The sequence below is a fragment of the Coturnix japonica genome, chromosome 2 (genome assembly GCF_001577835.2).
Source record: "Coturnix japonica isolate 7356 chromosome 2, Coturnix japonica 2.1, whole genome shotgun sequence".
Classification (NCBI taxonomy): Eukaryota; Metazoa; Chordata; class Aves; order Galliformes; family Phasianidae; genus Coturnix; species Coturnix japonica.
In genome coordinates this window covers 88,190,942-88,204,732 of record NC_029517.1, presented here as the reverse complement: position 1 = coordinate 88,204,732, position 13,791 = coordinate 88,190,942, and the positions used below count along the sequence as shown (strand labels likewise).

General features: G+C 38.0%; 1 protein-coding gene across 7 annotated transcripts in view; it reads right to left on the bottom strand.

Annotated features, from left to right (window-relative positions):
* The window catches only part of PIEZO2 (piezo type mechanosensitive ion channel component 2), a 273,784-nt gene that overhangs the window by 124,692 nt on the left and 135,301 nt on the right, over positions 1-13,791 (bottom strand). For all 7 annotated transcript variants that reach the window (XM_032442625.1, XM_032442628.1, XM_032442629.1 and 4 more), the window contains exon 5: positions 2,250-2,412. In XM_032442625.1, the coding sequence (XP_032298516.1) occupies positions 2,250-2,412 (163 nt within the window). The remainder of the gene's footprint in view (positions 1-2,249; positions 2,413-13,791) is intronic.

The following is a 13,791-nucleotide window of genomic DNA, read 5'->3' as shown; positions in this document are numbered from 1 at the left end:
TCATTTTAAACCATGCCAATATTTTTCCAAATTCAGACACTCGGCCGCATGCTCTGCATATGCATTAGGTTCCTTACAGTCCTGCCAATTCCTAGCAGATTCAGCTGCTTCTGCAGCCTCCTAACTAGCAGAAATGATTCCAGGATGTTATATGCAGACACCTACAAAGAGAAAGTTGAAGTTTGGAAAATATGTGTTTAACGTTGATAGAATTTTCCACTCTCCATTTTACCCCATCTTTAAAAACAAGCAGGTTATTTCAATGTAAATCCATAATTTCAGCCGTAAAGATCAGAATTCCTCAAAACACTGGGGATCACCTCACATGACAGTAAGTATTACACTTCCAAAAAAACCAACATAACTGTGGCGAAGTTTTTGATGCCACTATATCTAAACACAGCTGCAGTGTTCACTAAATAATCTATAATACACACAGCCCACAGAAAATAAATAATATTTCCTGGGTTTTGATGTGAAGAAGTGAAATATATTTATGCAGATTTCCATTTGCCCAGTATCAGTGTTTCTTTGCAGTCAAAGTTTTCTCTTTCTTCTCACCCCCACTCTTCCTTTGCGGATTATTCTGGCACCTTTAATTGTATCGGTGGAATGCCTTGAGGTAGCCATGTGTCCATGACACATCTAATTTAAAGCTGCCCTCTGTTCTGTGTGATCACCATTGGTTAGCTCAGGATATTATTTTTTTTCTTGCATTCCAAGCAGATCTATTGAGTCCTGCTTGGCAGACAGCATCCCTTGTTTCCATGAGACTGAGCTACCTTCTCCTGCCCAGACTCTAGGCTCTGAACTAACCAAAAAGTTAATATTTAAACACTATAATATAGACTCAGAGGAACTTCAGTATGTTCTTTTGTCTTTCCTCTAAGCGTCTGCTATTACATTACACCTATTTTATGCATATGCAAACACATTTTCTATCCAGGAGACCAAGGGCTTCAGAAAAGTCTTTCAGAGCCCACTTTGGTAAAATATAACTCTTTCAGTAAAGACAGATTAAACACAAAATGTAATAATTATCCACTTTTCTTAACACTTCTAGGTACAGCTACAGCCCTAGATTCTAGCTGCCAAATCCATTCTGCACAGCTCCAGCGATAAAGCAGATTTAAAGCAGGTAAAACAGGCTACCCAAAGACATGACAGAACCTTGTGTGTTCAGATGACACTGAAGTCAGTGTATCCTCCAACACATAGTAAAAAGGTGTAATCTTCAGGCAACCCTCAACTGCCTGGTGTGCACCTAAGAAATTACAAGCAATTGGATGTAAAGCACAGACTCAGTACTGATCTTTCTTGGGCTAGAAATTCAACTAGCTTCTGGCAACAACATGAACCAGACAACAGAGAATCACATAGAGATTTTTCTCCCTCTACAGTAACACCAAAGTGGGCAGCTGATCTCCTCAATGCTTTACCCATTTTCAAAGTGCAGTTTCTATTCACAGTGAGCAACTTGCAACTTTCTCCTGTAAAACTGGAGTTTTGAGGGTAAAAAAAAAAACATTTCACCCACATGTAATACAAAGCAGAAAATGAGATACAAGGCATGCTAGACAGTCTGATAAAAAACACATCAAGACTGGTACTGGGAATTTCTCTGCACCCTGGGCTAAATTCCCATTGCGGCTTTTCATATTATAAAATTGTTTTCCTCTTTATGTGGAATTTTCTGTGTTCATGATCTACACAGCAAACACATCAACAATTCCAGCTGTGTCATTCCCAAAAACTATCACCAAGCTTACTCGTCTGTTTGCATAAACACACTTTTAGATAATTCCCTCCCTGAACATAATGCACAGTCTCTCCTCTCTTCTGCTAAGAGTCATTTCTGATAATCACTTAGACTTTGCCGTTCTTCAATAGTAAGTTTGGAAACATGTACTAACTAAAAGGCTGAGCAATGTAGGTAGCAAAAATCCTTTTCAGACTTAACGAGAAGAAGCCCTGGTGAAGAAACACATGGTGGTCAGCCATCACAACTACCCATTAATTCAAAACAATTTAAAAATTCAGTAGCAAATCTACAATTTTTCATATTCTGCTCTGTTTTCTTGAGGCAATAACCACAGTAGCTTTTCCACTTTAAAATTAAGTTTTCAGTTTCAAGTAAGTACATTTAGCATATTCCACGCTCATTAGACTAACTCAGCACACAACTCCCAACAAGAACAACAAAGCTCACTATTATATAAGCAGTACAGACAGAAATGAGTATTTGATACCATTTCCTCATTTTCAAACTGCGCGTTGCACTGCACTGCATCCTCGGTTATTGCCTTCTGGACCATGTTGCGGCAGAGGAGCCATATTGTCAGGCTCGCAATGAACATCCCAATGTCTGGTACAAATAGTCTGATCACGTTGCCGGCATCAGCTCCTTTCACACTGTATGGAATGAAAAAAAAAAAAAAAAAAAAAGAGAGAGAGAGAAAAAAAAGAACAAAAAAACCTTTGTTACTTCTAAGCACATTTTCAGTTGGAACAGAAAGTTAGCTCAAGGCAAAAAAAAAATCCCCAAAACCCAGTTGTAAGAAAGATTCAGAATACCGGGAATATGAGGAAGACCAAGAACTCTAGGCAGAGCTATTTTTGCTCCCCAGAAGTACAGAATAAGTGGTTATTCACTGGGAGCTCACATCATCATATTTTGCTGATACTTCATATTTTGATTAACCCAAGTCTGAATTGATTTTGCGGTGAGCAATACATACAAGAAACATTTCAGATGAGTTCCTAGGAGTACTATGTGTGTAAATGCAAATCTCTTTGTAGACACCATTGGCACAGGCAAGAGCATCCAGCTCCACCAAGCTGGAGTTCCAGTCACCCCTGAGGGGTGACATGGTTGGAAGGGTCTGCAATGTTTTAATGTGCCTTATTTTGTTAACATTTTAATATGTTAATGTATTTTCCTCAATCAAACCTTCTGAATATCTTTTTCAATATTTAAGTACGAGCACTTAAGTACTAATATTTAAATATTAAGTAAAGAGAAAGCGCTAGCTCCCCACCTTGAAAATCTTTCTTCTCCTCTGGATCATTTTTGTTTACAGAGGGAGTATCACTATTCTGCTAGGTAGATTTAATTGTTTATGCTGGAAAATATAACTTCAAGGTTTTGGATGCAGTGTTTGAAATTGTTTCACTCTTAAAATGGAGAACTTGGATTCAGGTTTAGTGGCGCAATGTTTTGTTAAGCTTATACAAGTACTTACTGAACTTTTAACTTTTATTAATGAGAGGACATACATAGTCTTCTGGCTTTTATTAATGAGATTTTACAACTTTAATGATTTCAAAGTGTACATTATGTACCTGCCAATCATGACATTAATGCAGTTCTGATTTTAACGTGTTTTAGGCCTTTGTTTCTATAATCATTTCTGAGGACAGATGAGGCATCTGTATAGCCCCTTGGGTTTAGGTGATTGAGGTAGACTAGATCTTCATCGCCTGCTACCAAGGTATAAAACCTTGATAGTTTATTTTACAGGTTCAAAATATATATATATATATATATATATATATTATCCCTTCTGCCCTTTCTTTGCCATTAGCAGTATGAAGCCTGAAAAAAAAAGCTATGTGTGAAGGAGTTACCTGCAGCATCTTCAGTTAGCCATCATGCTAGTAGATCTGGACCTAAAAAGCCCTTGATGTGATTAGGACATGACCACTATCAGGAATCTTGCTGGCCTGCTAATCTAAATCCAAGTTCCTACACTTCCATTTTTGCCATCGCTACTGCTGACCCAGCATTTCCTCACTGATGAAGGGAAATAACTTCAACTCTACAAACAAGAAATTCTTCCTTGGATGCTCTTTACTGTTATAGATCAACCTGGAATAGTCACACGTTCTAGCAGCTAAGCAACTTCAAAATGTTTCATTAATAGCATAAGTATTACTGAAGCAGGGAAAAAAATTAAGTAACTGAAAAAAAATAAGCAAAGCTTGTAAAAGAATGAGGTGGTTAAGTCCTCAATGGACTGCTTATATGTTTTCCTGTGCTGCTGTTTCAAGGAAAATGTGCCATGGAGTTGTCTGGTGCATGACAGGACAGCCAATCTGTTTAATGTTACAGAAAACACAGTCTTGGCATGTCAGTTCATTCTGCAGTGCTGCAGTTCTGCCACTGAAGATCACCTCGTCAAGGCACTTACTTTACAGCATCTCCTTTGGCAGGAAGTACTGAAAAGTACGCTTTTAATAAAACAAACTCCCAACAACAATGTACCTGGGATTCACAACCATAACAGTGAATTAGCTGCGCTTATCCGAATTGCCATGCTACAAGCCGCCTATTAAGGCTGTTTTCCTAAACATGTGCCAACAAAATCTGAATTCTTGATTCTGAAAAGTATCACATGGTTGTTGTGGTTTTTTTGTTTGTTTTTTTTTTGTTTGTTTTTTTTTTTTAGAAAAAGTTCAAAAAAACTGAAAGCAGAGTTAGTTATAGGAAAGTATAAATTTGCCAGTGCTGCACTGAAAAAGGATATCCTACATGCAGGACTTTTCTGTACACAGGAATGGGGTCCCAATAAAAATTAGTTTTGCACCTCATCTGAACTTAAGGCACAAGTCAATCATCTTCACGGACGCAGGTGGATTTTCGTTTAAACCGTGACAAACCACTCCATTACAAATAAGTTAAAAGCCTTCATAACCAGCACTATGGAGTTGTACCAGGTTCTCCCTGCTCACACTGTACTCCCACGGAGCCAGGCTGGGTACTCCTCCTCCTTTAGCACCCCCAGAACAAGGAGACCCTGCAGGAGCACCACCTCTGTCACAGCTCACATTTCTTTCCACCAACCCAAACCAAGTGCCTCTGATTTTTCAAAATAAATCATTAAGTTGTGTTGTTGTGAAAGATGTAATGTGCAGCTCAGGCTGGCAATAGAGAGGCTGAGCAGTGATACTAACCACAGAACAGGGAAAAACCCTGCAAATGAATAGCTTATTCAGAACCATTCACAAATGCACACCGTCCCCAGCTCCCCATGAAAAAGAAAGCAAATTGACCTCAGTGTGACAATTAAAGAGGAAACAAAAGATCACTTGAAAATGGAGAAATGCATGTTCTTCTATAAAGCAGAGAAATAAGCTGCTTCATTTGACCCCAAGCAATTTGCTAACCAGTTTTTCATAACATCAGCTAAACCAAAAATCAGTTATTCCCATTTGTTATCTCTGGCAGGACAAAAAAGGAAAAAGGTAAATACTGCAATAATTCCACAAGTTGTTCACTTTATTTGCGCATTCACACATGGTCAGACTTCGTATTTGATAACAGCCTACACACTGTGCTTGTCCCTCCAAAGGAGGCTCTCCTGTGATGGGATTAAACCAGGAACAGCGCAAACCAATTCCAGAGATCTCCTGGAGAAACTGTTCATTTTAATTGCTTCAAGAATCAGAGGAAAACCAGGCATAGGCAGAGCACAGAACAGCTTAGAGTACAGAATTTACTACCCGGGGAGTTTCATTGCAATAGACACCTCTGGCTGAAACTTACACAATTTTTAAGACAACAATGTCGAAGATTAGGATAGCAAGAGTTGCTCTGCAGCTATGTGAAACTGTTCTATCATGTCAACAGAGACAACGTCATGCTATGGACGTGCAGCGTAAAACTGCTCTCTTACTTCACACACAGCCAGAGAGAATGCAAATGCATTGGAGGACCAAAGTGAGCATTATTTAAACAATATATTCTTCCTCGATGCTCCTGAAATAGCATTTGGGTTTTCTGAAAATAATTATATGTTTCTCCACTTTCCAGAATAACAATTTCTCACAAATTAGAATTACTAATTTTTTTCAACTGAATACACAAAGCTTTAATTAACAGTGAATTATTGTTGCTGCAATGTCAGGTCCAATTTTGCTCCTTAGGAAGGGTACCTTCCTTGCTATTTCAGATTTGCAGAATAAAAGCAGCACAGCACCAGAGTTATTTGGAATTAAAAAAGCAATGACTTCAATAGAATAAAGTACACAGTAATACACGTAGAAAGCAATATGCGTAATACCAAAGAGAAAAAAAAACAAAATAACAACTTCACACAGAGAATGAATTCCAATAATCTTTGAACTTTAAATATGTAGTATTTTGTTAAAAACAAAGACGTCGGGAAAAAACCTGTCTTAAAGAGAATTCAGATTAGCTCCGTATCTATCTGCAACATAATTTAATGTTAATTTTATGTTAAATGATAATGCCAACAATCCTAACAAAGCCTAGTAAAAAGCCAGATTTCATACTGAATACTTTAAAAAAAAAAAACAAAAAAAACTCAAAAATATTTTTTGCCATAATTTTACAAGTTCCTCCAAAGCCAATAACTGCATGCTGCACAACCTACTGTATGGAACATTCTTCAGCAGAGGGGAAGGCATGGACTTGACGACCCCTGGAGGTCTCTTCCAAGCCCTGTGATTCCATGACTCTTTCAGTTCCCTCAGGGGTTTTTGATAGTAGCTGTCTGCCCTCTAATGAACTGAGTTCATAAAACTAGGAAACGTAGGTTAGGTAATGTATTAAGAATTTATAAGTGATAAATTAAGGAAGAGATGCATAGTGTCTAAAACTTTCCATTCATCTTGTTTGGTTCTTGTGAGATATCTAACATTTTAAAGTGGATCTCATATTAAGGAGTAATTAATTCATCACCACAGATGTGTACAGCACAGTTCTCATTGGTTTCATCATAAACTAGGTTGGAGGTAAATCAAACCCAAGAATCACAAGCACAGTCCCTGAAAACTGAAGACTGCTAGTCTACAGTACAAGCTGTACTGTGAAGGAGCAAATTCAGCTGTTTATCAGCAGTATCCTCTCTGTGACCCAAAAAATTGTGGGAACTGAGGATGCCAAAGACAAGAAATCAGATTGCCTTATATATGTGCTTGCTTTTGGAACTGGATCTCAATAATGGTTGCAGCTAGGAACAACTGAAAGAGGCCTCTTGTCCCCTCTGCCTTTGAACTTAGGATGAAATGTCTGCCTCTGTAATTCCACTGTTCAGGGATCCAAACACAACCTGTCAGGATCCAAGGATTGTGGACCCCATAGCAGACACAGCCAACAGCTCTCTGGACACATGGCGCTCAACAGTCATTATTCAAGCTGGTGTGACTCATTCCTGCCAGTTCAAATGGCAAGTCAGATCTGAAGTTGGTTCCAAAGGCAGCTTAGATATGATCCTCAGGGCAAACTACACAGTTTGCTAAGTGTGGTTAGTCCTTTCCTTACCTCAGGCTCACCCACAAACTGAAGGCAAGGAACATCAGAAAAGCAAAATAGGGATTTACTGTCATATTAATATTAATGTCCACAGGGCTGTGCATGACCACTCTTAATCCTCTGCTTCCTTAATATAGCTGTCAAACGCCACATGTTTTATCCAAGATACCTGCAATTGCATTTTGAGAGAATTTTGGCCATGAAAAGTAAAAAACTGAGAGGAAGAGGGAAGCAAAAATGCAGAGAGAGGTAATTATGAAAATATTTATCATGCATTGACCAACCCAACATACAGGTTCAAAAGGCTCCTGAAGTATTTGTAAAATCTTAATCACTGCTTACAAATGACATTTGCATGAATTCAAAAACCAAAAGTACACTTCACTTTCTCAGGACAGACAGCTTGCAAGGAAGAACACTTTCTGTATTGCAAAAGTGCTTAACCACATATTAACCAAACATTTGCTTTCCAAATACTGCTGCACATGCAGAAGGAGCATAGCTACTTGAAACTAAATGCACATGGCAAGATTTTGGTATGTCACTGCTTGCACAAGCCATTCAAAATTAAAACATTATGGATATGTGCAATTTGTAAAAAGCCAGTTTATGCCAAGTTTTCTTTTTTAAAGCACCCTCTGTTTCTTGTTCATCATCACTGATCCTCTAGGAAAGGGCAAATTCCAGGTTGCCCCAGGCAGCACACACAAAGCATAAAATTTAGCAGGGATTTAGCAGCTATCACGCAAAGCACTCATTTGTGCTACTGCCAGACTCGTGACAGTACAACATAAAGCTTGCTTTGCCCGTGTCCTGCAGTTCTAACCGTGCAGCAGAGCTGAAGCTGCACAGCCAAGGAGGAAGTGAGAACATTCCCATCCACACCCATGGTGAAGCACGTGCCAGCCCCTGAAGGCTGTGGGAATGACAAGTCAATCCACAGGACAAATTATTTCAGGTCAGAATGGGAACACGATCCTGAACAGGGGCAGAGCCAAAATGAGCTGAAGAGAGCAGAGGACGCTTCAGCTGTAGGATTATTTTACTCTGGGTTCTTAAAAGAGACTTTCTATCACAAGAATGTACATTCCTCCCTTGCTTCTCATTTATACACATACTGTATATGGATTTGTCCAATGCACTAATTCAGGAATCACTGATCACTGCAAAACACTCACAATTAAATCACTCTGTCCATAACTCTCATAAATATGTGGTGAATGACAGCTAGCTGTTTATGGAAAGACATACAGATATGTTCCACAATACTCCTGATTAAAAGAAAGGGCTGAAAAGAGGCTGACATTCCGTGCTATTATTTCAACACATTTTGCTCTTTGCAGCTTTCACTGGTTGGAGGACAAACAGATCATCATTTCATACTGCTTTTTATTTCATTCTAGAGCCAGCATATAATGCACTCACAGAAAATAAAAGACACATCCAATTTTTTTCAGTGAGCTGTAGATACTTCCCTCTATTATGGCAAGTGACATGGTAAATTACTGTCATTCTACAGAGCCAGATTATCCTCAATACAGAATAAAGGCACTCAGCCACTAGCAAATGCTGCGGTTCAAGCTGGAGTGCCCAAAACATTTCACTGAGAGCATAGAGGACCCATCTGCACCCACTTACCTATTCCTAATTCAAAAATATCCAAGTGCTATCCCTGTCAAGTGGCAGGGATGGGAACATCCACAAAGACTGGACAGAAGAGAACAAGATCACCTTCACCTCTGCCACTGTGAGATAATCCCAATCCCAATATAGACAAAAATCCAGTTGATTTCCATTGAAACTGGCCAGAAGTAACATCTTTATTTAAATTTGGTGCACTTCTGTGAAATTCTAGAAATGAATGTCAAACTAAATATACTGATGTCCAGAGTTGTAACTTATTTTTCTTAACATGAAGCACACAAAACAGTTCCCAGGTGACTAATGTTCTACATTTATATGGGAGGGGAGAAGACAGATTCCCTGCATTACAATCACAGAATGGCTTGTGTTGGAAGGGAACAACCCCCTTGCTACAGTCTGGCCACCAACCTCTGGATTTCATACTAGACCAGGTTGCCCAGAGCCCAATCCAACCTGGTCTTGAACACATTCATGGGTGGAGCATCCACAGTCTCTCTGTTCCAGCACCTCATCACCCTGTGAAGAAATTCACCCTAACCTCCAATCTAAACCTCCCTTCCTTGAGCTTAAATCTTGTGTTTCACAAGCCAACTCACATTTTGAGGTCTAGCATCATAGCATGGCTTGGTTTGAAAGGGATCTTAAAAGATCATTCAGATCCATCACCCCTAAATGATTTATTCATGAACAAAATGCAACAATAAAATAAAATAAAATAAAATAAAATAAAATAAAATAAAATAAAATAAAATAAAATACAAAGCTAAATGGTTAAGCATGAATCCTAGAAAGATTCTGGATGCTAACTGCAATGCTGATTGCTCTCCAAATGAAAACAAAGACTGGCTCACATCTGACTACTGGTGACTTTACCACTGTATTGCTCTCAGCTACCACTGTACTGCAGGAGGCCAGGCTGTGCCAAGAAAAACATTGACAACAGACTCACAGTTCAAGAGCTTGAACAACACAGGCCATAAAATACCCTCTATCAGATGTTTGTTTCCTTTGAATCCCTAAATTAAAAGGCATGAGAAAAGTTAGCTGAAATTAATTTAGCTGAAAAGAAAATAAGAAAATAAGCAGATGGGGTGATATGAAACAAACAACACAATAACCTCACAAAAACAGTAGGGCAAAAAGTTTTCTATGGAACGGAGGTGACTTCTGAGAGGATCTTAAGGAACTGCTGATCCAGCCTAGGCCATCATATCAATATGATACCATGAAGTGCGCTTCAGAAGCACTAGAATCTTGCAGCAGAAATCATACAATTGTCCATATGCAGAGAAAATTTCCTCTTAATTGCAGTTGACAAGGAAAACATATCCAAGCTATAAAACCTAGAGAGACTGATCTATCATTACTCCCTTCCTTTGTTCCATGATGCTTGTAGACTTGTTGCTTCTTGTTTTAGTTTGTGGTACCTGCATTACATGAATCAGGTTACTCTTAGGGCAAAGTATCCAGAGCATCATAGCACATTCTTAGAATTTTTATTAAGCAATAAATATCCACTTTTCAGTAGTACCATAGCTTTTAGTTAGAAACAGAGAAATAGATTTTCTCATCACATTATTAAAAATATTCCTGCTCAACTTTAATTCGCCTTTAACCTCACTGAGTTGCTGACTGAATGCGTGTTGCAGTTTCTACCAAAAATTAAAATTACTTGTTTTATTTACATTTCCATATCTTACAATTCCTTATTTTGCTCTTTCTGTTTGTTTTTATCTGAGGTGCATCTATGACCATTATTAAGAGTTTCTTTTTTTTTTTTTTTTTTTTCCTTAACACTCCTCACAAGGTTAGTATATTAACATTCTCTGTTAAACAGGTTGCAATCAGCATATTGCAGACATACACAAAATTGAAGGTCATGCTGTGAAAAACCTGCTTAGAATTTGAAGTGCTCCCAGTAAGAAGAGTGTGAATGGTGCAAAAAGTGCCCCTAATCAACATTATCAGAGCAAGTCCCATAGAGGAAACAGGACTGAAGGAATAGGTGGGATAGAAGGTTTGGTCAATAATGAGGAAGGAGTTCAAAAGGGATGAGGCAGCATATGTTTTACTTCTGATGCAGAACTCCTTCCCAAGGTCTGAGTCTCTGAGCCAGAGTACAGACCTGGGGAAAGGTAAAAAATCTTGATACTGCTTGCAACAAACAAAGCTGCATCTCAGCTCATATGGATTATTTTAGGAATGTTTAGCTCCATTTGTTTCAGAAAGAACAAGGTTTACAACTTGACATAAGGTGTGCAAGTGAATGTGTTATGTGATAACACAAAAGATCCAGAAAGACAAATCCACGGGAATCCACAGGCTTTGTTATTCTGCTGCGTACTGTACAATTTATTCACTCTTGATTTTAAGTCATTGAGATCAGCATGTAGAGTAAGTGAATCAATTAAGTAATTTCACCTTATAGCATCAGTCTCTGAATCTGTTTCCCATTGTAGGAAACATGTCATAAAGCTTGGGACTGATGTCAAAAGTGACACAGAACTGAGGCAGGGCTTCAGAACACTTTGTGTTCCATCACTAAAGACATACCAGAAATAAAGAGAACAGATGGATTAGGTGGATGTTTCAGAGACAGCATTAAAAATTAATAGAGATCTTTGTCTTTCAGATGTTTGTCATCTCTTGGACAGTAAAAAGTAGGATGATACAGTTCCTGATTCACTCATTTTGCTGTGGAAAGAGAGAGCCAGATCATCAGCTTATACCAGTTATAAATTATTGGTCAAGATTAGAAAAGAAACATGAGGGCAAAGCAGCCTGATTTGTAGCTGCACTGAACTGGAGCAGATGTGAGCATCAAACCATGCACCCTATTCTATCCTCCCATGTCTTTTCCTTTAGATGATAGCCCATGAAGGGAAATCTTGGCTTCTCAGTGTTGACATAATTCCATATTTCACAATAACTGTATATATTCCTTTGCATTCTGACAGTGTGCAGAGGCTACATGAGTCCCTGGTGAACTGGGGGTGTTAACCTCTGCTCCATTTTTCTCATCATGTGCATATGGAAAAGAATATTTATTGGCTGCCTGGAAGAGTCAGCACAGAACATTTAGTCATGTCACAAACACTGTGAAAAAGAAATCTCACCCTTTCTTCTTTTTTTTTTTTTTTTTTTTTGTGTGTGTGTGTGTGTGTGTGTGTTTAATTATTCACTAATTTACACTACTACACTTTCACATTACGTCACTATTTGCCCAGAACTCTTTATAACAATCTTGTTTTTCAGTAGAGACTAAGCCTACTAAAATTTTCTGTGCATTTCTTCTTTTCATATCTACTGTATTTCTCTGAGTTTTTGAATCATTCTGAGTATTTACAGAGCTCTAAAGAAACAGGAAAGATCCTGTCTAATTACACTTCAAATGTTTTTTTTAGAACTAGAATACGGTGAGGCTCTCACAATTAATATATCATGATGAACATGCTTGAGATACACAGCTAATCAGTATTTTACTCAAATGTTATCAGCTAGAAGACAACTGTTGAATGAATGTGAAAAAATTCTATTACAGAATCAAAAAATCCATTCTTTTGCCTTTGAATTATACCAGGCTTTTTGTATCACTGCATGACCTCTTATCCCTGTTTTTTGCATTCAGATGCTCTATCCACTGACTGACTCTTGACTGACTTAAAATTTTCAATTTAAGAGTAACAGCCGATTTAATTGTTAGTTCAGAACTGCATCTGCTATAGCAATGAATCTTTTGGTAGTGCAGTCACTTGCCAATGTCATCACACAGCAGGGAGATGCAGTCTGATGGCAAACATACATACGTTCAAGCTGCAAGATGACAGCAAATAAATAAAATGAAACCAAAGTAGCTTTCACATGCTGAAGCAGAAAAAAGAAATTCCATGTCTCTACAGTGAGAATGGGAGGGGAGGGAAGAAGAGATGACAGATGGAGAAGAAGATAGATTACACTGTGGTTTGCAGCAATATGGAGCAAATATTAAAACTGTACTGCCATTTCTACAATGGAAGCTTGATTACATGCAATTTAATGAATTAGGTATCTAGTAGTTTCTTGTCTCATTCTCAGAGCACAGATATCACTCTAGTATATGAGAGTGGAAGTTAAAAACTATTTCCACATTAAGACTGAGAAGCAGTTGCATGATTAGTGTTGGAAAAGGGTCTTTCACAGCTTAAACATTACTGTGCATCCTATTTATTTTTTTTTTTATTTTTTTTTTTCCCACATTGTGAAGCCAAATGTGAGATTCACCAGCTTTCCCTCACAAAGAATATACATATCCATTTTCAGCCCTCATTGCTACAAGGATGAAAGGTGTGGCAAGTTCACTCTTAAAGGTTAGAAGCCAGGAGAAAAAAAACAAACACCGTGATTTCAAAATCCTTTCACTTCAATGTTATATGTGAATATTTCTAGTGAGGCGGTTGATGCCCCCATGTCTGTCTTTACTCAAGACACATCTGCATAATACCTTTAATAAGAGGCTTTAACTTATGATTAGCCCTGAAATGCATAGTCTGTTAGAACAGATGATCTTCAAAGGTCCCTTCCAACTGAACTAAATCTACTTCTGTTCTATTCTACTCCCATCTTATTCCATCCTGTTTTTGCCATCTGATTCTTTTGTCTGTATTTTTTATTTTAAATTTGGCAATAGAAGGAAAAAATACGAAAAAGATTATCTCAGAAAAACAAAATGATACAGCGTGGAAAAGAAAGACCATATATAATTTCTTACTGAAAATATACTGAAACATACAATTCTCTGGTACATTCATCTAAGTTTATCTAATACCATACACCTTCTTACAGGCAAAAAAAAAACCAAACAAAAAACAAAACAACAACAACAACAACAAAAA